We start from the raw sequence: 27,633 nt of genomic DNA on the forward strand, positions 1-27,633 counted from the left end.
ATTTCTGAAGCTTCAATTTTTTTTTTGTTCGTGCAAAAATAAAAAAAACTAGATGCCTTTTTCAAAGAGAAACAGCGCAGATACGAAAAAGCTGTGCATATAAAAGGAAGAACCTTTGACATAAAATTAAATATTAATAAAAACAGACAAGTTATGGTTTAAATGGCTTTGCAGCCATCGTTGACAAGCCCCAAAAATTTGATCTTTATTTTTTTTTGGCCGCTAAGCCTAGCCCAATTCTTTTTTTTGCAATTTATTTTTAGCTGTCAAGCAGCAAAAACTAAGTAGATCACTCCTTGCAAATGTTAATTTGCTGATTATGCTAGATCACGATTCAAATTCAAACGTTTGAGAATGAAAAAATTGCAATTTTCAATTTTGCATCAATAAAGTTTAATTTTTGGTAATTTACATACTTTTCCTTGTTTCATATATGGAACATGCCAATGTATAATAATATATTGCAGGAAAAAATATTGCGCAATTTTTAATTCTAAAACTTGTTTTAAAAATAAATTCTTTCACGTTTCCAGGCATGCTTTCATAATGTATATTGAATATACGTGGATATTATGACAGGGAAAAATTGTTGTCAATTTAGGTTGCTTACATGGATCTTGTTTATTGATCAGTTCGTTCATCTAGAAGGGGGAGGCGGGAGGAGATGAAGTATCGTCATCTTAGCCAGCTACAAGTATCATTTAATTGTGAAATCAGGTATAATATCCAGTTAATAATAAATCTATTGAGACATGCTTTCATTTGGCCAGAAGATTAATTTGACCAGGGCGAGAAATTAAGGGCGTGTACATGATTTTGGTTTTGATGGGGGGGGGGGGGGGGTATATCACTTGATATAAATAAAAATATTTTAGCCACCAGCCCCTAAAAAAGCTTTGACTAAGATAGAGTTTTGGAAGGCAAAAAATAACATTTTTACCCCTTCCAGGAAATTAAATTTTTCCTAAATGGAGTACAAACCCCTCCCTACAATTAGTTAGGGAGGGTATAACTTCCCCTCCCCCCATACCACAAATGTGGGTTGTTGACAAAGGATTGCCAAACTAACCCACGCGGTAGGGGCGTGATTTAAATATATATAGTACACATTTATCTAAACTTAATTTAGGGGGTTACATATTATTACAACGTAGTTATAAGACTTGGGTAGCAATAAAATGAGACGTTAGGTATCCCTCTAACTGAACCGATTTTTGATTAGTCAACGGATCTAAATTTGTCTCAGCCAGGATATAATTAAAAGCCTAAATCAGCCAAGGATTAGCTGAGTACAATAGTTTTAAACTAAAAAAATTAAAAATAAAGAGCTAAATGAGTGATTGCGTCTTTCTCTTTTTATCGACAGACGCACTTGGATATATCATTTTCATAATGAATGATATGTATTTCGCATTTTAATGTCAGTTTATGTGTAAATTTGGTGAGCTACATTATTGAGTAGCGTTGTTAAGTTTGGATGGAAGAATTTTGTAATGAAAGCAAAAGTGGGGTATAGGATAAGGGATGGGGTAGAAACCAGTTACAATAAATCCAAAAACTCTTGTCAGTGGATCAAATTCGACCCAAATGTGCACGTCTCGGCCTATTGTAGAAATTGTACACTTTGTTACTTGGTTAAATTAATACATAGTTTTTATGCAAATATTGAAAGTTGTTATTTTGAACAGGGCTCGGCAGCTGTATGTATGCCTCAGGGAAACCAATCTATTACAATTTAAAAATCAACTTCAAGTTTTAACCTCAACCTAATATGGCAATCCCTCTTATAAAAAACCAAAGCATCCAAACTGGTTTTGATTTCAGGCTTAGAAAGTATGAAAGTTTAGTAAGATCTCTTAAATGTCTTTACCGATCCTTCCACAATTTTCAGAAAATTTGAAAAATTTTTTTTTCCGACTTTCGTCACCCTCTTAATAAATATGTAGACACAGCTATATTTAAAACAAAATAAATTTTTGAGGTACTCTAAGGCCCTCTCTTTTGGGGAGCCTCGAGAAGTTATGAGTGAAGCCACTGTGATAGAAAATACCACATTATATAATCATTTACAGATCACGAACTGGTCACGAAACTAACAAGTTTCTTATTTTTTTTATAGGCTATTTTTTGAGATTTTAAAAAAAAACCAACAACACATATATGTACATTTCTATTTCTATTTAGCTCTTTTAAAGATTATTAAAAATTTAAAATTAAATTAAAAATTATACAATTAGAATTTTTTTTTGTAAAAGCAGCCACTCTATCAATCCGTACGTCCATCTTGTTTGGACACTAAGCAGCGAGATATATAGTCAACAATTTAATAGTTATCATTAAGGCTGTTAGTGTTCAGGCGTTCACCCTCTAAGTACCCTTTTAGGCCTATTATGCACTAAGAGATATAAGTTTTCCGGAATTTTAATGTAGGGAGTAGATTTGAAATCTGCATCAAATTTTAAGGATTTGTTATAAAATTCGTTTTTTGTAAAATTCTTTATCTAAAAGCGAAAATACATTTTAAGTTAATTAATTTTGACCAATAGGATAGGTGGATTTTAAACTACCTGCGCTCTAATTGGTTGAATGATGTACGACATCCAATCAGAGCGCAGATTTTTTAAATCCACCAATCACAGATGCCAAAATTAATTAACTTAATTTGTATTTCCGCTTTTAGATAAAAAATTATACAAAAAACGAATTTTATAAAAAATCCTTAAAATTTGATGCATATTTCAAATCTACTCCCTACATTACAATTCCAGAAAACTTATATCACTTATTATGCACACCCACCACTTTGTTTAAAATGTATTTTCAATATAAGGGAAGGGGTGGATGGAATTTGGTGCTGGAAAGCACTCTTGTTCATATTATGTTTTCTTTCACCTACAAGTTTTTTTTTATAATAGACTACCTAATAAAAAGAATACTTAATGATACTTTTATTATAAAAATTACATTGGCAATAATAGAGATTCATACAAAGCATCAGATCAGAAATATCAAAGTTAGAAGCAATTTAAATAAATATAAAAAAATTCAATCACACTTTTATACATTCATTTTCACTTTTTGGTAAAGTTAGGATGATGAAAAACTTGTTGATTTGATTTTCATCATTATATTTGATTTATAACATTTTTTTTCCAGTATGGCTTCGAGACCGATAAATATCTGCTGGATTAGAACCGGTTCTTAGCCAAATTGAAAAACCATTGTATAGCATTGTATTATAGACAATTATTTTACGAGTATTAAATTAAAAATCATAAATTCAATGCCATTTTTGTTAGCCTGGGCCTTTAGCCCTTCATGGCTATCAAAACTGGTTTTAATCTTATAATTTTTCATTTTAATATCCACGGAAAGCTGTCTGTAGCACGATGTGATAAATAAATATTATAAATGAAAAATCAACTTTTCATTTAGTTTTTCATCCTAACTTATAAAATAAAACAAGATGACAAAAAAATTCACGAAAATTTTGAAGCTTTTTGGAGGGGCTAGTGGTAAAAGTTTTTGATTTTTCACTGGAGAAAAAAAGATCACTAATTCTTTTTGGTACATATAGGTTGAAAATCAGACTTATGGGTATAATAAATATTACAAAAAAGTTAATTTTTCTAATAATTAATTTACCTATAGACATGATTTCACATAACACTCACTTTGTAAAACAATTATTCTCTAAAATTGGCAATTTATTCAAAAAGTATAAAGATTTTCAAAATGAAAAATTAAAAATATACTAAAAAGTTAAAGTTGGCTAATAAGATGTAAAAATAAAAATATTAGATGTTTTTTATGTCAGGTCGGAATTTTTGTTTTTTATTAGCTAACTTTAAATTGATTTCATAAATATTACAATACTTATAAATATTTTTTTTTAGAAATGAATAGTTGGTACAAATAATGCCTTTAGAATTTTAAAAAATGTAGTAAATTGACGGTTTTTGTGAGAAAAATGGCTAATGCGAAAAAATCTCTTTTACACTTAATTAATACATACATAGAATTTTGTATAAAACATTTATTTAAAAAAACTTGCAATAAAGAAAATATTTAGTAAAAAAAATTTGATTCAATCTCACGAAACCTTTCTCATATTTTTATATAATTTGCATGTACATTTTCAAAAAAGCAGAGTATTAAAGCACAGCTAAAATTTGGAGCAATTGGAAGCTTAAAAAAATCATCAGCTTTAGACATTTAAAGACATTTTTTGACACCCTTTTCATTGGTAAATAGTATTTAACAATTTTGGCATTTTTGTCATTAAATGAAAAGCCGAATCATTCAGTTAATTTTGCACTATAGAGAATAAAAAATACATTTTTAAATAAATAAATATCATTTTCACAGTTACACAATTAAAAAAGGAAACCAAGAATATTTAAAAATTGAGACATTTAATTATTTTGATTTCTACATTATTAATTTTGAGTAACTTTTACTTTTGCTGCTGTTTGTCTGTTTACAAAATGTTTGTACGGTATAATGGCTGCCACAGCTGATTTACTTCTTTCTGCAGAGACCGTGCAGACAGCAGCATGAACAGCAGAGACAGCTGCCAAAGATGGTGAGGAGAAGGAGTGCGCCCAGGATGCCCAGACCAACCCACACCCACACCTAAAATATAATATTTGGGTTCATTCCTTAACATAATTGTCATCTTAGGTAATCAGCAAATGATACCAGATTTTAATTTTTTTTTGTAATATTGTTATTAGAAAGAAGGATCGAGGAATGGGGGGGGGGGGTAATAGACTTTAAATCATAATGCTATCCAAAGTTTTATAGAACAAACTCATTTTCCTTAGATTAAAAACTTTTTATAAATCTTCATTGTTTGGTCGAATCTTGCAGTGTCCAAATTTTTCCACCAATAATTTTAATCTAGAAAAGGGGTAATAATTGTGGTTGTATATGAATTCATCGTTCAGTGTCTAATCCTTTAAGAACTCTGGAAATGGATTCATAAATAAGACAAAACATAAATGAGCTTTTTACAATTATTTCTTTAAATTGAAGAAGTGAAAAGAAAAGAATTTGTAATAGACCTGCTAAGTGGCATTGTACATTCTAAATGATGGGAAAACAAAACAAAGTATTTCCAGGGTGGCCACAAGGTTTTTAAAAAAAATCCGTACATTTCCGTGCATGCTAAAAAAAAATCCGTACATTTTTCCGAACATTTCCGTACATTTTTCTACTATGTAGTAAATATATTATTTAGTAAAATTGGTTTCATACTAGGTACTGATCAAGATCAATTTTTCTATTAAAGTTAGAACAAAACTTATTTAACATTAAGTTGATACGTTATGGATGGTATTAACTAATCTAAAGAAAATTTTGAAATTGGGCTCCAGGTTCAGGTACTGCAGGCCTCCAGGTAGATCCTAGACAGGTAAAAATTGAAATTTTTTACTTAAAAAGTTAGAACAAAACTTATTTAACTAAAGTAGCTTCTTTATAGATAGTATTAACTAATTTGAAGAAAATTTTGAAATTGGGCTCCAGGTTCAGGTACTGCAGGCCTCCAGAACAAAACTTATTTAACAAAAGTTGTTTCTTTATGGATGGTAGGAACAAATTTGGAGAAAATTTTGAAATAGGGCTCCAGGTACTGCAGGTCTCCAGGTGGATCCCAGACAGGTAAAAACTGAAAATTTTTTCTATTAGAGTTAGAACAAAACTTATTAACCAAAAGTTGATACTTCATAGATGGTATTAACTAATTTAAAGAAAATTTTGAAATTGGGCTCCAGGTTCAGGTACTGCAGGCCTCCAGGTGGATCCTGGACAGGTAAAAATTGAATTTTTTTACTTTAAAAGTTAGAACAAAACTTATTTAACAAAAGTTGATACTTTATGGATGGTATTAACTAATTTAAAGCAAATTTTGAAGTTGGGCTCCAGGTTTAGGTACTACAGGCCTCCAGGTAGATCCTGGACAGGTAAAAATTGAAATTTTTTAGTTTAAAAGTTAGAACAAAACTTACTTAACAAAAGTTGATACTTTATGGATGGTAGGAACTAATTTGAAGAAAATTTTGAAATTGGGCTCCAGGTTCAGGTACTGCAGGCCTCCAGGTGGATCCTGGACAGATAAAAACTGAAAATTTTTCCTAATAAAGTTAGAACAAAACTTGATTTCGTCTTTTTCTTCAAATTAGGTAATACTAGCTAAAAAGTAACAACTTTTGTTAAATAAATTTTTTCCTAACTTAAATAGTAAATAATTTCCGTTTTTACCTGTTCCTTGATTCTACCTTGATCCTACCAGTACCTTGACTGGGGCCCGATTTTAAAATTTTCTTCAAATTAGTTAATACCATCTATAAAGAAACCACTTTTGTTAAATAAGTTTTGTTCTAACTTTTAAAGTAAAAAATTCAATTTTACCTGTCCTGGATTTACCTGGAGGCCTGCAGAACCTGGACCTGGAGCCCGATTTCAAAATTTTCTTTAAATTAGTTAATACTATCTATAAAGAAGCTACTTTTGTTTAATAAGTTTTGTTCTAACTTTTAAAGTAAATATTTTCAATTTTTACCCGTCCAGGATCTACCTGGATGCCTGCAGTACCTGAACCTGGAGCCCAATTTCAAAATTTTCTTTAAATTAGTTAATACCATCCATAAAGTATCAACTTTTGTTAAATAAGTTTTGTTCTAACTTTAATAGAAAAAAATGTCAGTTTTTACCTGTCCAGGATCCATCTGGAGGCCTGCAGTACCTTGACCTGGAGCCCGATTTCAAAATTTTCTTCAAATTAGTTCCTACCATTCATAAAGAAGCCACTTTTGTTAAATAAGTTTTGTTCTAACTTTTAAAGTAAAAAAATTCAATTTTTACCTGTCCAGGATCTACCTGGAGGCCTGCAGCACCTGAACCTGGAGCCCGATTTCAAAATTTTTTTAAAATTAGTCAATACCATCTATAAAGAAGCTACTTTTGTTAAATAAGTTTTGTTCTAACTTTTAAAGTCAAAATTTTCAATTTTTACCTGTCCAGAATCCACCTGGAGGCCTGCAGTACCTGAACCTGGAGCCCGATTTCAAAATTTTCTTCAAATTAGTTAATACCATCTGTAAAGAAGCTACTTTTGTTAAATAAGTTTTGTTCTTACTTGAAATTTTTTTTTTACTTGTCCAGAATCCACCTGGAGGCCTAGAACCGGAACCTGGAGGCCAAATCCAAAAATTTTTTAAAATAGGAAAACTACATCCCAAAAGGAAACTTTTTTGTCAAATAACCTATCCTCTCACTCCAAAGACAAAGCCTATAATCACTGTTTACGCAAAAGTGTCAGAACTTCCCCCCCCCCCCTTGAATAGAAACTTTGAAGACAAATCTTGAATAGTTTGAATAATTCAACTTCTGGTACACCATTCTTGTCCAAACTGGTTCCCGTGAAATCTAAATGTAACTTACAAATATTATAATGATACAGAACAAAAAATGGATCATGGAAAGAAAACGAAGTTGCCGGTTTCATCGTATTTTTTCACAGCAGCTTTTGAAGGGTTATTTTAGGTTAGGTTAGGTTAATTAAATGTCAATGATTGCCCCGCAGGGTTAGAAAATATGCCCCGCAGGGCTAGAGCCCCCGACAAGGGCTAGAAATAGGAGAAAGGCTACTGTGAAAAAAACGACGAAACAGGAAACTTCGTTTTCTTTTCATGATCCCAAAAAATGATACATTTTACTTAATTTTTAAGATAATACACTAATTATAACACCATGCTCGGAAATTCCGTACACCAAAATGAAAAATCCGTACAATCCGTACATTTTTTTAGCACTTTTTAAAAAATCCGTACATTTCCGTACATTTCCGTACATCCGTACATTGTGGCCACCCTGTATTTCTTTCACTATGTTTTAACATTTTAAAAATTTTACATTTTCCCTAAAATGTAAGAGAACAGAGACAAATATGTCCTAACTATAAGAATTGCAACTTTAACATGTAGCAATTTTTAAACTTATATTATAAATATTTAATTCAAATTTTAATATTGCTTTAAATTGAAAGCATAAGGATACAATATTTTGTAATTACAATAATGTTTCGAAGGACGGACATACGAACATAAATTTATGTGAGTTTAGGAGAAGCTTTGCTACAAATTATGGTAGGTTTGATCAAATTTATAGATCATGACACCCTATTATCTATATGTAACCTTCTATGAAGACCTTGAAAAGAACGTACGAACTAAAACTAATTATATGTAGAATATCTGCGCTATTTAAATTTCAATATCCGTTTAAAAGTTTAAGTTTAATCAATCAAATTTGTTTGTTTAAAATCCTTTTAATTTAATCACAATTCCCTTGAAATATGGTAAACAAAAGCAAATATTTTTATATGGATTTTATCATTGGAATCAGACGCGTTTACACAATTTGTCAAAATTGGGGGAGGGGGCATTAGGAACGTCTGAATTAAACCTTCAGAAAGGGTGTTGTTAAAAATATTAAAGGTTGAGGGGGTTTATATCCAGCAACTAAAAAAATGTAATAAAAATACAAATTTTAATTAAAAAGTAAACTTTAAAACTCTTGGTCGGATGCAAACACTTCTAAGTATCAATAAATGCGAAGATTTTCTACCTGTATAGTCGTCTCTCCCGTCTTTCACTGTCTGTTAAATTATTATACTAAATTTATGCATGTTAGAATTGTCATGTTGATTTTAAAACTTTAACAATGAGTTTTGTTACTTTAGCTAGAACACAGTAATAGTGTCTGACTGATTATGACGTAACAAAAAAAATTAGCCAATGAGAGGCCACTATAAATTTTACCATTGGTCAATAATTTTTTTGTTACGTCATAATCAGTCAGACACTATTACTGTGTTCCTTTAGCTACCTGGAAAGACCATTTAGATTTTTTTTTATAACAACTTTACTATTTATTTAATAACGTAATAACGTTCAAAAATATTTAAACGACTTTATTTGATTTTATATCTTTATTTATCTTTGGTTGTATGGATGTTGTCATCCTTGTTAAAACTTTGAGGCAACCTCTATTATATCTGTCAAATGCTATGCAAATGTCAAGCTTTACATATTTGTGTTAGAAGTGAAGTTACACAAATGGATGTAGAATATACATACATGGATATTATGACAGGGTAAAATTATCGTCAATTTAGGTTACTATTCATTAATTGGTCAGTTCGTTCATCCAGTAGAGGGGAAGGAGATGGGGTTGGAAGGGAAAATCATTATATTAACTCGCTACAAGTTTCACTTTACTAGTTTACATGGTAATTTGGTGTAACATCCAAGTAATGATAAATCCTTTAAGGTGAAGTTGCACATCATACATGCACTGCTCACTGCCATATAGAATTTGGCACAATACTTTAATCTCAATGTTTACTATGATTCAACCCTTTGATCAAATCTAAAAATCTGAACATTTAAACGTGATAGAAAGTAGTATGATTGAATTATATAAGAGTCTTAACAATGGATATATTATTACCTTGACCTTAGACCAGATTTTCATGTTCTCTAATAAAGTGAAACTTTCAGGAAGATAAAATAACGATTTCATATTAGTTAGCTAAATTTATTCTACATCCATTGTCGTAACGAAAATTGGGTTAAAAATAGATTTTCTAATTCTTGTTTTAAGGGGGGGGGGGGGGGGTAAAAATGGTCCAAATAAAAAAAAGGGAAAATAACTAAATATATTGTGATATGCCTTATGTAATGTGCAGTGCATATATGTAACTTTATAACATTAATGCTATTCAAAGATAAACTTCAAGTTACATCAAATCATGGAGGAAGAGGACAATGATGTATTTATTACACTAGTCCCCAAACTTTTCCTATTCGTTGGCTTAACAAGTTTCTGGACTTTAATTGAATTTTGAATGGTTGATACATTAAATTGAAAGTTTAAACTGAGACGTTTCACACACATCTACAGAATGGGATATTTTTGTAAATCATAATTGGAGATACACATAAATTTATCGGCCATTATCTTATCCCTTTAGATCCCTGATTACTTTCACTCTACATATAATTCAAGGTATTTCAATACATTTCAGAATATTTTAAGAACTATGTACTATATAAGACGCGTGAAGTTATAGTTTAGCCTATGAGCTATGATAAACTCATTACCCTACACGAGATGAAGGTCGAGCAATCAATAGGTTAGTTGTCAAATTAGTGTTTAAGCCATATAGTATCTAATAATCTAATATATAAAAGTAATGGCCTAAATCTTATAAATGCAAATACATAAGGTCTAACAGACAAAAGTTGTGAAATTAATGGGTGTCTGCAGTCTGTATTAATTTAAAAAATATGAAATATGTAAATGAAATAAACTTACCACGTATTGGCAGTGGGGGTTCAAGGGGTTTTCTCTGTTGCAGTACTGTAGGGGTTCCAGACAGTTACTGTTCACAACACACATACCTCCCTCCTATAATATTAATAATAACAGTATACTGTGTATAGGTTCCAGACAGTTACTGTTCACAACACATATACCTCCCTCCTATAATAATAATAATAACAGTATACTGTGTATAGGTTCCAGACAGTTACTGTTCACAACACACATACCTCCCTCCTATAATAATAATAATAACAGTATACTGTGTATAGGTTCCAGACAGTTACTGTTCACAACACACATACCTCCCTCCTATAATATTAATAATAACAGTATACTGTGTATAGGTTCCAGACAGTTACTGTTCACAACACACATACCTCCCTCCTATAATAATAATAATAACAGTATACTGTGTATAGGTTCCAGACAGTTACTGTTCACAACACACATACCTCCCTCCTATAATATTAATAATAACAGTATACTGTGTATAGGTTCCAGACAGTTACTGTTCACAACACACATACCTCCCTCCTATAATATTAGTAATAACAGTATACTGTGTATAGGTTCCAGACAGTTACTGTTCACAACACACATACCTCCCTCCTATAATATTAATAATAACAGTATACTGTGTATAGGTTCCAGACAGTTACTGTTCACAACACACATACCTCCCTCCTATAATATTAATAATAACAGTATACTGTGTATAGGTTCCAGACAGTTACTGTTCACAACACACATACCTCCCTCCTATAATAATAATAATAACAGTATACTGTGTATAGGTTCCAGACAGTTACTGTTCACAACACACACACCTCCCTCCTATAATATTAATAATAACAGTATACTGTGTATAGGTTCCAGACAGTTACTGTTCACAACACACATACCTCCCTCCTATAATATTAGTAATAACAGTATACTGTGTATAGGTTCCAGACAGTTACTGTTCACAACACACATACCTCCCTCCTATAATAATAATAATAACAGTATAATGTGTATAGGTTCCAGACAGTTACTGTTCACAACACACATACCTCCCTCCTATAATAATAATAATAACAGTATACTGTGTATAGGTTCCAGACAGTTACTGTTCACAACACACATACCTCCCTCCTATAATATTAATAATAACAGTATACTGTGTATAGGTTCCAGACAGTTACTGTTCACAACACACCTACCTCCCTCCTATAATATTAATAATAACAGTATACTGTGTATAGGTTCCAGACAGTTACTGTTCACAACACACATACCTCCCTCCTATAATATTAATAATAACAGTATACTGTGTATAGGTTCCAGACAGTTACTGTTCACAACACACATACCTCCCTCCTATAATATTAATAATAACAGTATACTGTGTATAGGTTCCAGACAGTTACTGTTCACAACACACATACCTCCCTCCTATAATATTAATAATAACAGTATACTGTGTATAGGTTCCAGACAGTTACTGTTCACAACACACATACCTCCCTCCTATAATATTAATAATAACAGTATACTGTGTATAGGTTCCAGACAGTTACTGTTCACAACACACATACCTCCCTCCTATAATATTAATAATAACAGTATACTGTGTATAGGTTCCAGACAGTTACTGTTCACAACACACATACCTCCCTCCTATAATATTAATAATAACAGTATACTGTGTATAGGTTCCAGACAGTTACTGTTCACAACACACATACCTCCCTCCTATAATATTAATAATAACAGTATACTGTGTATAGGGTCCAGACAGTTACTGTTCACAACACACATACCTCCCTCCTATAATATTAATGATAACAGTATACTGTGTATAGGTTCCAGACAGTTACTGTTCACAACACACATACCTCCCTCCTATAATATTAATAATAACAGTATACTGTGTATAGGTTCCAGACAGTTACTGTTCACAACACACATACCTCCCTCCTATAATATTAATAATAACAGTATACTGTGTATAGGTTCCAGACAGTTACTGTTCACAACACACATACCTCCTTCCTATAATACTAATAATAACAGTATACTGTGTATAGGTTCCAGACAGTTACGGTTCACAACACACATACCTCCCTCCTATAATATTAATAACAACAGTATATAGATACTGTACAGATGTTCCAGACAGTTAATAGTTATAAAGTAGTTTCATTTTTAAATTTTATTGTTTGATTGATTGATCAATAACATGTTTAAAATCCTATAAATGTATAGCGAAGCTCTTTATGATGCCTATAAAAAATTACGTCATATAATACAATTGACAAATGATAGACCAATACACAGAATAAATTACCAATGGCTGGCCAGTATACATTTTAATTGTCTATGGTAAGCCAGAATGAGGTCATTTCTAACAGGTCCTATAAAAAGCTTCATGTACAGCGCTTAAATCTATTACCTTGAGATCATCGAGTGGATTATCATTTCCATTGAATATATCATTGATAGAGTCTTCAATATCATCAACTGTGTCCCGCTTTACAAGGCCTGAAAAAAACATAATTATTAAAACAAAAAATACAAAAAGGCGGTGTTTCTTATAAAAATATATATAGAATATACGGGGATATTATGACATGGAAAAAATTGTCGTAAATTTAAGTTGCTAAAATAGACATCATTAATTGGTCAGTTTGTTCATCCAGTAGGAGAGGAGGGAATGAGGTAAAGGGGGTGGATAGGGGATCTTTATTTCAGCCAGCTTCAAGTTTCACTTTATTAGATTATAATAATCTAGCTTAAGTTGTTAAAAAACATCAATATGTTGAAATAAATTTCAAAAATACCTGTTTTTTTTTTAAATTCTTTCAAAACAAAGTAAAAAAGTAATTTTGCTGAAAGATTTAAAGTAAAATTCTTGGAAAGTGAAGCTGTGAAATATCAACCTCTCAAGGACAAATATATTAAAAGGTACCGCAGCAATAACAAGCTAATAATAATTTAGATGAAAAAAGCAAAAGTTAGGAAGTAAGCGTAGAAGATTCATATAGTCGTTTAATGTTTTTTAAATCATTATGCTAAATAATTTTTTTGTAATTTTCAATTTCATTAAAGGTTAGCCAATTATGTATTTTTATTTTATTTTTAATATCCACCAACAAACATAATATGGATGTTTGCTTTAGTAAGACAGGCGAAGTGACGTACAGACAAAACTTAATTATAGGGAAGCTTCGCTACTTTAAAGTTTAAAATGTTCAGGAAATTCCTTTTTAAGTCATTAGCTTAATTATTTATTTTCTTTTTACCCCTCCTTGTTCCAGTTTTTTTTAAAACTCAAAATTTACCTTTAACATAATAATTTTTTTGAAAAGTGATTTCTAAATTTTACACTTTATATCAATTTTATCGTATTAGAGGTTCCGTTACACTTTATAAATTTAGCTAGCCGTCCGCAAATCATTCATTCAATTAATTAATTTCGTCAAGCTGCAAAAGCAAGTTTTATTTGTGCAATTTCTTTTGATATTATTAGATACTTTAAGAAATATCGCCCTAATAAATAAAAAAATAGACAAAATCATGTATAGTATCTGTATAAAGCTTCATTGAAATAAAGAACTCAAGTTGTGGTTAGTTAGTTTAAATAAAACGTCAAGATTTGATATTTTAACTGTTTGATTGCGAAATACCCCAAAAGATTTTATTAAAATTCTATGACTGTCTAACATTTTGATGTTCTTATTATGTTTTGTTTGCTTTGAAATTTACTTATCCTTGTTAAAAACTAGTTCTCATATTTTTTCTGTCATTTTTCAAGTTGTAATGCCTCATTAGAAACTTTGCTACGCCCAACTAACAAAATCTAATATTTAACTTTTTAAAAATATGATTTCTTAGGATATATAAACATTTTTTAGCAGTAGTATGTAGTATTATTTTAACCAGTGTTTTGGAGCCGGAGCCGGGAGCAGCAACATTTTTAGTGGAGCGGAGTATTTTTAGTTAAAAACGGCTCCGGCTCCAGATTAGCTAAAAAGATTTTTTAAAGTAATATTATAATTTGGCAACGGTCTATTTTCATGTAATAAACTGAAAAACTATTGTTACTTAAGAAATAAACACACATCCTTCTACTTTTATATAGCTTTAATCAAATAAAAGCAAAATATTTTATATTATTTATTTTATTTTATCAAATTCAATAATGAACAAAAATTATATATTAATTTTAAGGTAGGAGCCGGAGCCGCATCAAAATTAAACGGCTCCGACACCCTGATTTTAACGGGTACACAGAACTTTTACGAGCATAAGTTCAGCTAACTCATTGCATGTTATTATTACAGTAAAGGACAGATAGTCAACAACACTAATAATTAATCTTCTAAGAATGCAAATTAAGAAAAAATTTAAAAAAATCTAAGAATTTAAAATTAGTATGTGTGCAATTTGTTCTCATTTTCGCGCTTTTTTTAACATAAAGGAAAAATAACAAAAACATTTGAATTTTTTGCAGCAAGACAAAACACTAAAACGAGCTTTTTATGTATATTTTTGTTCTAAAAATTAGGGAAACGAGTTAAGAGCAGGGATATAAAGGATAAGACAATGAATTGATATGCATCCCAAATGACAATAATCAAACGATTCTGTACATTATAAATTATTGATGTAAAAATTTGAAATCAACTACCTAATCAAAATTCAATTAAAGTACCCAAATTTTGTATGTAAACGAAAACTGGAATCTGGTTATAAAACTTTGTATACCAATGTCCCCTACCTCCCTGGTTAAAAGATAAAAAGATATTTTTTTTGGGTCAAAAGGAAAACATTTATAGAATCAAATTACAGACGATTTTCCACGAATATCAGTATGAAAATCATAAAAATGATAATTTTTCATATATCCTATGTCTACAACACGATGCAATAGGTAATTATTCAACTATTAAACACGGACAATTATGTCTAAAAGTAGCAGAATATTTACAATCAATTTTTAAAATAGAGAACAAATTAATGTTAATAGAATTATTGTCAATAAATCAATCACTATAAGATTTTTTTTAAACTTTAAAATATGTCAATATACCCAAATGCTTTGCTTTTAAATATTTTCTTAATTTCTTTTATTTAAATGTATTTTATCTAAATTTTGTGACCTTTTCAATAACCTCTAAAATAAAGAACCATGTATCAAAGGGATACATAAATGAAAGATTAACCAGGTCCATAGTTTTCAAAATTGCTAGAAATATCCTTCATTAATTAAGATTTAATGTTATTTATCATCATTGGCTCCGCACATTAATTTAGCGTCTGTTGTCATATCCCTTAAGATCTCTACAATTACATTGTTTGTGTCTGCGAGTCAAAATTTTGTACAATTTGTGAATTCAAATTTGATGTTGAAATAAATTTTAGCTCTTGTCAGGGAAAAGGAACAGAATTCTGACAAACAATTATAAGTGAAAATTTCCCCACAACCCACTTCCTTCTCCCCACCCCCCCTTCTTACCCACTTCTCTTTAGTTACAGCACAAAACAATTTTACACCAACTTACTAATATCTAAATTTTCAGTAATTTCAAATGGAATTAATTTGGAGGATGACAACCCCTGAGCCCCAGTAGCCCCCGTGTTGAAATGAAATGTAAATAAATATACAAATATACAGAGTGTCAAAATTGTAGTAAACTTCAGATCATTTATTTATTTGAAACATTATTTGGCATAGCCGCTTAGGCTATGCCAATAGAGGCCTCTGGGTGAACTTGAGGCGTAAGGAGGGAGGAGGGCAAGTCGACCCCCATCCCCCAATTTTCAATTGAAGTTGAGAAATATTTTTAGAGGGGGCATTTGTTTCTAGGGGTGATTTTTCTTGGGACGTTTGTGTTAACCTCCACCAAAATAATAAATCTTCTCAGGACCTATAAAAAGCTACATTGTAAAGGAGAACCATATCTGTCCAACATAAGGTACAGACACACTGACTGACAGCCATTCCTGTTACTTTTATATATTGAAATTGAATTCAAGAGCACTATTTATTAAAATAAAGAATGCCATGTGAAGCATTTTTAAGACTTATAAGTATGTAAACTATAGATTTTTGTAATGTACTTTTTCTTAAAGCCGTGTTCATTGATTTCATCAGGTAAAAAAAATAATGGAAGTTTTTATTGTTAGGCTGCTATTCAAGTGTTTGTGTCTGTCTGTCTGTCTGTCATTCTGTAGTGCTCCTCTATCCCTCCTTGTCACTTCTTTTCCCTTCACTTCTGTTCTCCTACCCTTCCTCTTCTATTTCCCTTATCTCTTTCTCCCCTTCCCTTTCATTCCCTTTACTTCTTCTCTCCTACCCTTCCACTTCTTTTCCCTTATCTTCTTCTCCCCGCCCCTTCCCTTTCATTCCCTTCACTTAGATACAATTTTCTTTATAAGTTGTCATCACATAGGTTCAACTGTCTCTTTGTCTTTTTGAGAGCTGCCTTTTTTCCGCACGCCCTGTAAAAAACACATTATAACACTAGAAGATGTGTCTTTCCTATTCCCTCCTTTGTTTAGACATCAGGGCTACAGGGAGAGGTTAACAAAAGATAATTAAAGTTTGCATTTTCGAATTTTTAGTGATTTGTTTTTAAGCAGAATTATATACCTATCATGGCTCTTAAGGGATAAGACATCGAATGATAAATAAATATGTAAAACCCTAATTACAATAAAGAAAAATACCCCTTCTGTTAAAAGTTTGTACCAACTAATCAAGATTTATTATATGTTCCAAAAGTTTTTTAGTCAACGATTGAGAGACCGTGTTTTCTCCCTCACTCCCTGACATTTATTCAATTCTAAGTAAGACTAATCTAAATTTCATTGTCATATCTTTACATTCTTGATTTAAATAAGAAATTACACAGTCTGTAGAACATATAGGGTGTGTTTCTAGGCGAATTTTAACACGATATACTTTAGCCTGTCCATAAATAAGAAAATGTGTGAATTTTTCCTTCTAAATAGTTCAACAAAGGCTAGTGGGTTAACCCCTAGTATTTGTAGGTAGCTGGAGAGTAGACAAATAACATAAAACCATCAAAAGACTTAAATCCTTTTATATGAAGTAGTAAGGTTTTTTTTATGTAGCTTAAGGTTTTAATAATTTATAATTTCTGAACCAATTGGGTTCTCCTTTTCACGGATTTTTTGGTTAAGTCCTTTTCGTAACATCGCACCTTATAGGGCGATTCTTCGTTTTTTTCACAGTAGCTTTTCTCCTAACCTAACCTAAAATAACCTATAAAAAGCCATTTTAAAAATACGACGAATCGCCTTTTTGTTTGTCCCAAAACTACTTATTTTTACTTTTTTTTACTTTAGGAGATCCTATAACCTTGGTTAAAATTATCTACAACTTAGTTTTGATAATATATTTTGGAGGTTTTAGGCTATTTAATTCTCCTATTTTCGATAGTCAAGGGGCGAAACAGGAGGGAGGTCCAATGTACAAAGGGGTAAAAGTTTTTTTTTGTCTGAAGATATATGAAATGGCTGGCCTTTTTGGTTAGTTTTAGGTTACTTCCAAAGAGTAAAGCCTCTAGAGGCTAGGGGCGAGGCTGCTCTTACTCTCAAAATTGAAAGTCATCCATTATTTTCTATCTAAAAAACATTAATCTCGTCTATTCAAGTTTGTACTCTTCGTGAAAGTAAATATGAAAAAGGGAAAAGTAGGTTGCGGGTAAAATCCGTAAAGGTTGTGTGTTTTAAGTTAAAAACAGTAGTAGAAGGATAAAAAATTATGTTAAATTTAAAAAAAATTGTCTTTAGTTCTTTTCAATAAGAAATACCCATATTTAGTGAATATTATCGTTCTTCTACTATATCTAAGCCTTAAAACACACACCTTTACGGATTTTACCCGCAACCTACTTTTCCCTTTAACCTTTTTGAGGGAGGGGATTGACAATTTCCTCTTAAAAATAGCCTCAAACCTGTCCAAAACTTATTCTCGGATTTTGTGAAAATGTGAAGCGATCGGTCCATCCGTTTACAAGATGTTAATGTACATTCAAACACAATTTATAATGATCTTTGGTCAAACTTTCTTTTAATTTTTGTAGGATGGGAAGGTGGGAGATATATTAGTAAAAGTACAAACTACATAATTCTTGGAGTAGCTTTATAAATGATCATTTAAGCTCCCCTGAGAAAAGTAAGTTGTTGTTGAAGTTTTAAAATGTAATTTATAATGATTAAAAGGACAACAGGAGTTTAGTCAAGGTTTACAGTCTAGCACAGCCCACGGATCTACAGGGATTAGACATTGGTCGATAAATTGTTGTACATCCCCATGATGATACAACTATTTACCAATGCTGTAGATTAAAATTAGTGGTTGAAACGTTTGAACACTCAAATTAATAAAACAACCAATCAAAATTCACTAAAGTCTCCAAAGTTGTTAAGCCAACGAATAAGAAAACGTTATAAGAAAACTTTGGGAACTAGTGTAATAAACAGCCCATTGTTCCCTCTATCTTCTGTTTCAAACAGTAGAAATTCTAAATGTCGACATAAAGATTATAAAGTTTTGTAAATATAACATAAAATCGCCAAAATGTCAGTAAGAATAACTTTATTCTATGTCTCAAAGACGACAGTCGAAAATGCAAGTCAACAAAATGCCTCGAGGTACATCTGGGGTAATCTATAATTTAAGAGTTTCTAAGTGCTTAAAACTGTACTAGCTTCCTGTTTACACAATTTATTCAATCATCTTCTTGTTAAACTTTTAATCGTGTTATTAGTATGTTAATCCTTATTTAAAAAGTAACAGGATGCTTGTCTGTAGCATAAGATCTCGGTAACCGATGAACCGATATGGCTACAGAAAAGAGGTCTACGGAAGTTTATTACTAAGTTGAAGTAAGATAAAAATAGTCCTGCTAGTATATAACTAAAGTCACTAATCCCCATTGAGGATAATTGAGAACTTAACTCCCTCACTTACTTTTCATAAAAATAAATTCCTAAAAGAAAACTTAAATCTATCTAATTTTAAGCTAACAATTGTTGGGACCTTCGGACAAGCGTACTAACCCTAATTGAAGACAAGATACGCTCTAAATAATTAAAAGTTTAAATCCCAGACGGTAAAATTTTAATTCAGCAATTTTTAGTTAATTTCCTTTTCCAACCGTTTGAAAACATTCAATAATTATTGATAAAATTAAATTTTTCACAGAAATAAAAATGGCTAAATATTTTAAATATGCAATAATAGTTTTTATGCATATATCATTTTAATATCATATACAGAAAGAGTGCATGAAAAATAGCACAAAAACTGCAAACAGCCAACAATTTGTAGGATAAATGTTTTAGGAGGAAATTCCTCCCCACCCACAACCCCATTTGATACAAATCGCCCATATGGGTGTAACTTCTAGAATAATTAAACCTAGAGTTAAGGTTATTCTAAGTTTTGCAAAACATATCTTGCTTGATAACAAACATTTTCTTGAAAACTGTTGGAATTTCAAGAATCCAAGAAAAAAATAGTTTAGTTTGTTACTTGATATTTTTGTTACTTTTCTCATCACATTTTTGCATAATGTAAATTGATATGATAACATAGAGGGGGTAAAAAAGCTTTAAAATGGTAGTGTTGGTAAATTATAGCTAAACATTTTCAATATTTTAAAATAAGACTATATTTGACAGTATCTCCTAATAAAACTTTTAGAAATTTCAATTTGGTGCAAATCTGTTCATACCTCTTAATTTATCTAAGAATTTTGATGTCTATGTTTTTTAGTTTTTTATCTATGAAAAAGAAATGAAATTACAACAAAAATTTAAATTTTGTGATATATGTATAAAAATCAACTTAGCTATCATTCAAATGCTCTGTCAAAAAAAAAGTTATAAAACTAGTTTGTATAATTTTTACATTTAGAATTTGCATTTTTCTGCAATTTTTGTCCTTTGAATGTGACGAAACATCCTTTTTGTGGAGTATTGGACCCATTAACAACCCCCCCCCCCAGGACGGAATTAATACCATAAAAAAACCTAGTTTTTACCACTTTTATGGTAAAATTTTACCAGCCTATACGATTTAAAAGGTGGTAAAATTTTACCGTAATCGTGGTAAAAACACTTTTGGTGGTACTCTGTGACGCTTTTTACCAGCGATTTTTACCACAATTATCGGTAAAATTTTACCAGATTTCCGGTAAAATATTACCATTTTAGGACGCAAATTTATACCAGATTTTGACCAATTTTTACCACTTTTTTGGTAAAATTTACCGCAAATTTCTGGTAGATTTTACCGAAAAAGTGGTAAAACTGTTCAACACCTGGTAATATTTTTGCCCTAAATTGGTAAAATTTTACCAGAAATAGGGTAAATATGGTAAAAATTTACCAAAAATTGTGGTAAAAACGGGTGGTAAAAATCACGAGAAAGTGGTAAAAAACGACCTTAATTATAGAAAAACATCGCTTGTAGGTATAAATCGCAAAAATAAAAAAAAATTGTTTTCATTTTTATCTTTATTGATTGAAACAACACTTAAACATATTTTTCTTGATTCTACTGCTCTGGCCGCGAAAACTGTTGCGCAACCTCCTGGATTTGCTGGGCACCGGCCCCATTCGACCTCGTATTGCACTGATATTCAACCTGGAATAAAATTGCTCATTAGTTAATTAGATAATTACAGGGATATAAAGGGATAAGACAATGGCTGATAAATTGATGTTCATCTCTAATGATGATACACATCGTTACCCCTTCTGTAGATTACAATAAGTGATTGAAATGTTAGGACACTCAACTTAATGAACCAACCAATAAAAAATCAATAAAAGTACCCAAGGTTGTTAGGCCAAAGAATAAGAAAATGTTATTTGAAAACTTTGGGGGCTAGTGTAATTTACAGCCCAATGTCCCATCCCTCCCTACTAAATATCTAATCTATAATACAAAGTAGAACGATGTCTGTCCGTCCGTCCGTCCGTCCGTCCGTCCGTCCGTCCGTCCGTCCGTCCGTCCCAAAGATAAAGCCTATACTCGCTGTTTACGCAAATGTGTCAGAACTTCCCCCCCCCCCTTACTCTCACACCTAAATTTTTTTCTTTTGAAAGCAAAAATAAAAGTGTGTAGGTTCGACTCCCCCTCTCCCCCCTCATTCATTTCCTACAGGCATCTTGACACGTGGCAAAAAAATCAGCAAACTTATCTAACTAAACATCTTTGAAAACGCAGAACGAGAAAAAATAAAGGGAAAGCTTACCTGGAAAACATAAGCAGTAACAACATCCCTGGCTAACAAGAACATGCTGTGTCCATACTACTCGGCATCATAACAGGGAACCCGATCTTGTCTGCCTCCGCCTTCAAGGTGTCCAGGCTCTGGTCCTCTCCGTGGTAACCGTGGATTACAGGTACGTTAGCGGCTTCCATGATCATCTAAAAAACAGGTTAAATATTAGAAAAATTGTAACGACAGACTTCTTTTAAATACACAGTTGCTTTTCCTAGAGCCCAATGTCCCATCCCTCCCTACTAAATATCTAATCTATAATACAAAGTAGAACGATGTCTGTCCGTCCGTCCGTCCCAAAGATAAAGCCTATACTCGCTGTTTACGCAAATGTGTCAGGTTCGACTCCCCCTCTCCCCCCTCATTCATTTCCTACAGGCATCTTGACACGTGGCAAAAAAATCAACAAACTTATCTAACTAAACATCTTTGAAAACGCAGAACGTGAAAAAATAAAGGGAAAGCTTACCTGGAAAACATAATCAGTAACAACATCCGTGGCTAACAAGAACAGGATAGTACTCGGCTTTACTGATTATATGCTTCACGTGGCGTATGGAGCCTTCTTTAAGAAGTTGAGCACAGATTTTAGCAAGGCAGCCCGCTGGGGTAGGCAGTGAAAACCAGGCTTGGGTACATCCTAAATAGAGATAGGTTGTTAGAAGATTTTAGCAAGGCAGTAAGAATGTTTGGAACTTTATACAAATGTCTAACTACGTTTTAAATCAACCATCTCTCTCCATAGGCATTAATCAAGTATAATTTCCCAGGGATATAAAGGGATAAGACAATGGCCGATAAATTGATATACATCCCCAATGATGATACACAAAATTGCCCCTTCTGAAGATTACAATTAGTGGTAGAAACGTTTTAGCAATCAACATAATGAAGCAACCAATTAAAATTAAATAAAAGTCTCAAAGGTTGTTAAGCAAACGAATAAGGAAACGTTATTATAACACTTTGGGGACTAGTGAAATAAAAAGCCCATGCGTTCCTGATAATTTCCCCTGGAACAAAACTGACCTGAACTTCTACGTGTCTGGGGTCAACAACAAACTTCTCCAGGAGCATCACTTCGTCACCGAAGGACTTCATCGGCTCGCGCTTGGCAGACTCCAGCTGGGCCTCGAACTCGCCAGCGGTCATGGCAATCCTCATACCCTTGCCACCCCCTCCGCGGACAACCTATGACAATATCAAATAACAGTTTTCCACAGGTAGAAAAATAAAAACAATATAAAATTTAGCAGCTACTCTACAATAAGGTATGCCGTCACTCCGTCTGACTGTACTATATATCATTACACAATGGTAGAAAAATATAACACTACATTTCTTTACATACATATATATAATTTATATAACTTACATATTCCTTTTTTTTTTAACATTGATTCCCAGAATTATACCTAAGGTATAATGTTATAATCGAGCCTTGAAGTTGAAATATATTATGTCATTGTCCATATTAAACATCCTGTTTTATATTTATATTATTTACTATTTTATTGCGGTACATGTGGACATACTTGTCCTTGTTCCCACCTTGATCATAACAGGGAACCCGATCTTGTCTGCCTCCGCCTTCAAGGTGTCCAGGCTCTGGTCCTCTCAGTGGTAACCGTGGATTACAGGTACGTTAGCGGCTTCCATGATCATCTAAAAAACAGGTTAAATATTAGAAAAATTGTAACGACAGACTTCTTTTAAATACACAGTTGCTTTTCCTAGAGCCTACTTGTGTTTCGTCTTAAAAGAGGATGGTTGGAGGGTTTTTACCAATGAAAATTTTCGAGGTCATTTTTCCAAGAAGCAGTGTCATACCCCCCCCCCCCCCCCCGCCAAAAAAACAGCATAAACATTCCCTGAAAATTATGGAAGACCAGAAGATTGAGATCGTAGAGGACAAATGAACAGACATCCTGTTACTCCGGTATAGTATAGAGTGTTATTTCTTTCTACTTGAAATCAACCAAAATAAGTTCCTGAGTAGCTACTCTATCATTTACCTTAGATGTAGACTTGATACCCATATCTCTAATGGCAGTGGACGGTGGACCAACAAATATAACTCCTTTCTCCTGATAAAAAAAAAAATTTAAATTAAAAGGTAGGTATCATTCTTATTAATATAATATTACATTCTTGAAATTAACCAGAAAAAAACGTAAGCAGTACAGTGGCGTGCACAGGGTTTTTACGGGAAGGGATGTAATCTTAGAGGTTTTTAAAAAACGGGGGGGGGGGGAATCTACATAATTTTAATTTTAAGGGGTGTGTTGTCAACCCCATTCCTCACACTAATGACCGTGGACAAGATAATGAACGAAATATACATATATAAATCCCCAAATATATTGAACAAAACAACACCTTAGATTAGTTCAGACACTGCTAGTTTGAATGAACCAATCAAGATTTAAAGTTGTGAGCTAACGTGCTTATAAAACTTTGGGTACCAGTATAACTTCCAGTCTAATATCCACTCCCTCCCTGCAGTCAAATGGAAAATATTACCTGTCCAGGGATATAAAATACACGTGGATATTATTAATGACATATCATGGAAATTAGGTTCCTAACATGGACTTCATATATTGGTCAGTTCGTTTACCCAGAAGGAGGTAAGGGGGTGTTGTAAGGGAGGAATAAGGGTGTATCTTTATTTTAGCCCGCTGTGAGTACCGCTTTATTAGAGTACATGAAAAACTGGTGTAACATCCAGGTAATAATATATCCATTTACCCAAGAATCTTAAGGGATAAGACAATGGTCGACAAATTGATGTACTGTACATGTACAACCCCATTGATGATACACAAAATTACCCCTTACATAGATTACCTTTTGTGGTTGATACGTTTGGACACTCAACTTAATGTACCAACCAATCAGAGATCACTTAATCCCCAAAGTTGTTAAGCCAACGAATAAGAATACGTTATTATAAAAGTTTGGGGACACGTGTAGTTAACAGCCCATTGTCCCCTCCCTCCCTGCATTTACCTGGCAAAGATTAGCAAACTCGACATTCTCGGAGAGAAATCCATAGCCAGGATGTACAGCATCGGAGCCAGTTTCCGCCGCAACCTAAGATAATACAGTGTATGGTCAATAGTAACTAAGCCCCTAGAGGCCTCTAGGGGCACTTGAGTTAGTGGTGAGTTGAAATAGATCCCAACATTTTTTTATTTTAGTTTCAATAGAAAAAGTAAAAAATCCATCTTAAGGCTTAAATATGATCAGAAAATAGAATAAAACCAACTCAGGACCTATGTGATGCCTACCTAAAATAGAGAACCCAATCGGATCAGTAGTTATTTAGAAAAAAAGTCTTACTGCTTTATATAATAGGATGATGCATATAAGAGTTATTCTAAATCTTAATAGGTAGATTCTTCCAAGTTTCAATTTAAATTATCAATCACACCATTAAGCAAAAAACAACACCCATTTTTTTGCAATGTGAAAGGTGTGGGGAGGGGGGGGGGGGGGGGGCTGGGAAAGAGCCGACCCACTACCTTGAATTTTAATTTTTCAAAGTTTTTAAAAAATAAAATTTTTGGGGTAATTTTTCTTAGGCCTATAAAAAAATCCATGTATAAATTAAAACCTTTCCGAGACATACAATAAGCTTCAATGTAGAGGAGAGACGTGTACGTACGCTAGATATTTCGCTACAAACGAAGACAAACAAACATCCTGTTACTTTTATTTAAGGATTATTTTAATCAATCAATTCTTGTAATGTCCATCTAAAACTAATACCTAACAGTATAATGTCAGAGATATAAAGGGATAAGACAAAACAATGGTCGATAAATTGATGTAAATCCTCAATGATGATTAACAAAATTACCCCTTGGATTAATATTAGTGGTTGAAACGTTCGAACACTCAACCTATTGAGCTAACCAATCAAAATTCACTAAAGTCCTGATGTCGAAAGTTGTAAACCAACGAAAATGTAAACGTAATTATAAAACTTTTGGCACTAGTTTAATAAACAGTATCTCCTCTCTCTGGTATAATATACCTTTAAAATAGTATCTCCCCTGAGATAGCTCTGTTGTGAGGCAGCTGGACCAATTCTAACAGTAGGTTCGTCCGCCATGGCTACATGCATAGAGTTTCTGTCGCTGTCACTGTAAACTGCCACAGTTTTAATACCTATAATAAATTTTGACTAAAACACAATAAAATGTAGGTAACAAAGGAAGGGTTGGGGCGGAGGTGCCACTTTATATAGGAAACAAATAAAAATCGTCGGAAAAAGCCGTTTTTTAAGCAAACAAAAGCGCGTTTTGCTCTATCTGTGAGATATTATGAATAAGATAATGTTAAGATTTGATATTAAGATGAGAAAAATTTACGTTCACAGTCCCTTTAAAGACACAATACCTGTAATAATAATACCCTGGCCTTTCTCATTATAAGCCTAGGCAGAGCCATGCTGGTGAGTGATGCTAGCCCAAGCGTGGACCGTGGTGAACTGTACTTCTACCGCCAATACCTAATTACAGGGTTACGAAAGTTTAAATTGATGTTTTTTTTTTTAATGTTAATATTAAATGTAATATAGTTTTGTAATGACATATAAAATATATATTCGATAGAATATAAAAAAATATAGTGCATTCAATATTAAAAAAAAATATTTAAATATATATATAGTTGTTAACCATATAGAATCTATTTCCGGCCGGGTTCTTAAAAGATATTGCCGCGTTTTTTCGACATTTTTTACGCTATGAATAACAAGCGCGACATTCGCGAAATCTAAAAGAGTATACAATGATTTATTTAATTATTTCGCTTTTGATGGTACGGCCTTCATAGAAAAAAAAAGATTATCTTCAATCCATTTTTGCTGCATATTAATTAATGCATCTTTTTAGAGCTGTGTTAGACATTAGAAAAATTGCTAAAAAAATAATTTAAAATTCAGTATTTTTATGTTATATACTCTGTTTGAAATTCTATCGTCAACGTTCAATCAATTAATGTCTAAAAAACGCCGAAAAAATGTGGCATTCATCTTTTAAAAACCCATCTCGGTGGTATTTCCGGTTGGCAAAGACAACATAAATATAGAAATCATGAAACATTGTTGTTCCACAATTTTGCCACATTTTTAAACATCTTGCTTAAAAAAAATCTTCCAAACAAATTGTAAATTCTACAAATTTAAATATTTAGAGAAAATTGAGTAGTAATTTACTTCTTGATTCAAAATATTTGATTAAATTGAATCAAAACTAATAATTATTTTTGGCACTCTATATTCAAATAATCATAAGCAATTATCAATAGTGCGCATGCGTGCACAGAGGTGCCATAAATTTCAAAACTTAAAAATATAAGTTTTGTAGCGAAATTACTCTATAATTCGAAATCTCTGTCTTTCTTTTAGAAACATTCAGGGGAATATACGAAAGCTTATATTTATATTAAAGATGAAAAATCGATAAATTCAAATGCACACGGCACATCTGCGTAAACACACAGACCTGGATTTTTTTTCTTTTAATTTTAATTCGTATGAAGCTAGCTCAAATAAGTAAATATTAAATTTGATATATTTTTGACGATGCGGGAGGATGTTTTAAAAGAAATGATGAAATAATTTTCAAGGTTTTAAAAAAAAGTTAGCTTCTTTTATGCGAAAAAATTCAATAAAAAGTAAAAATTTTTACCAAAAAGTTGGTCAAATTTTACCAAGTTTTTTTTTTTGGCAAAGTCCAAAAATTTGGACTTAGCCTAAAAATTTACCTTGTCAATTTTTACCAAAAAGTTGGTCAAATTTTACCAAGTTTTTTTTTTTGGCAAAGTCCAAAAATTTGGACTTAGCCTAAAAATTTACCTTGTCAATTTTTACCAAAAAGTTGGTCAAATTTTACCAAGTTTTTTTTTTTGGCAAAGTCCA

General features: G+C 32.0%; 2 protein-coding genes across 3 annotated transcripts in view; both read right to left on the reverse strand.

Annotated features, from left to right (window-relative positions):
- Positions 1-4,479: 4,479 nt before the first annotated feature.
- LOC145313947 (uncharacterized) overlaps positions 4,480-27,633 on the reverse strand; it is a 33,759-nt gene continuing 10,605 nt past the window's right edge. Inside the window, exons 2-4 of the mRNA XM_080153611.1 lie at positions 12,827-12,915; positions 10,384-10,476; positions 4,480-4,635 (exon numbers count right to left, since the gene is read on the reverse strand). Of these exons, the coding sequence (XP_080009737.1) occupies positions 4,522-4,635; positions 10,384-10,476; positions 12,827-12,915 (296 nt within the window). The 3' untranslated portion in view covers positions 4,480-4,521. The remainder of the gene's footprint in view (positions 4,636-10,383; positions 10,477-12,826; positions 12,916-27,633) is intronic.
- LOC145313946 (methylcrotonoyl-CoA carboxylase subunit alpha, mitochondrial-like) lies at positions 20,911-26,320 on the reverse strand. Of its 2 annotated transcripts, none has more exons than XM_080153610.1 (6): positions 26,109-26,320; positions 25,744-25,877; positions 24,714-24,797; positions 23,717-23,788; positions 21,672-21,847; positions 20,911-21,058 (listed from the first exon to the last, which is right to left on the reverse strand). In XM_080153610.1, exons 2-5 carry the CDS (start codon positions 25,831-25,833, stop codon positions 21,704-21,706), a joined length of 390 nt encoding a protein of 129 aa, XP_080009736.1. In that variant the 5' UTR covers positions 25,834-25,877; positions 26,109-26,320; the 3' UTR covers positions 20,911-21,058; positions 21,672-21,703. The 2 variants fall into 2 exon arrangements, 1 of the variants encoding a protein (XP_080009736.1); XR_013877579.1 differs by lacking the exons at positions 20,911-21,058; positions 21,672-21,847 and adding exons at positions 22,754-22,892; positions 23,253-23,366 and having other exon boundaries at positions 26,109-26,244.

The sequence above is a fragment of the Acartia tonsa genome, chromosome 3, assembly GCF_053477335.1.
Source record: "Acartia tonsa isolate MP-2025a chromosome 3, ASM5347733v1, whole genome shotgun sequence".
Taxonomy (NCBI): Eukaryota; Metazoa; Arthropoda; class Copepoda; order Calanoida; family Acartiidae; genus Acartia; species Acartia tonsa.

Excerpts from the sequence above, each read along its gene's own strand:
- LOC145313946 (XM_080153610.1), bottom strand. The coding sequence starts at position 25,833 with ATGCATGTAGCCATGGCGGACGAACCTACTGTTAGAATTGGTCCAGCT. Across the intron at positions 24,798-25,743 it reads GGGGAGATACTATTTTAAAG|GTTGCGGCGGAAACTGGCTC; the intron begins GTATATTATACC and ends GTATTATCTTAG. Across the intron at positions 21,848-23,716 it reads GTATCAAGTCTACATCTAAG|ATGATCATGGAAGCCGCTAA; the intron begins GTAAATGATAGA and ends CCTGTTTTTTAG.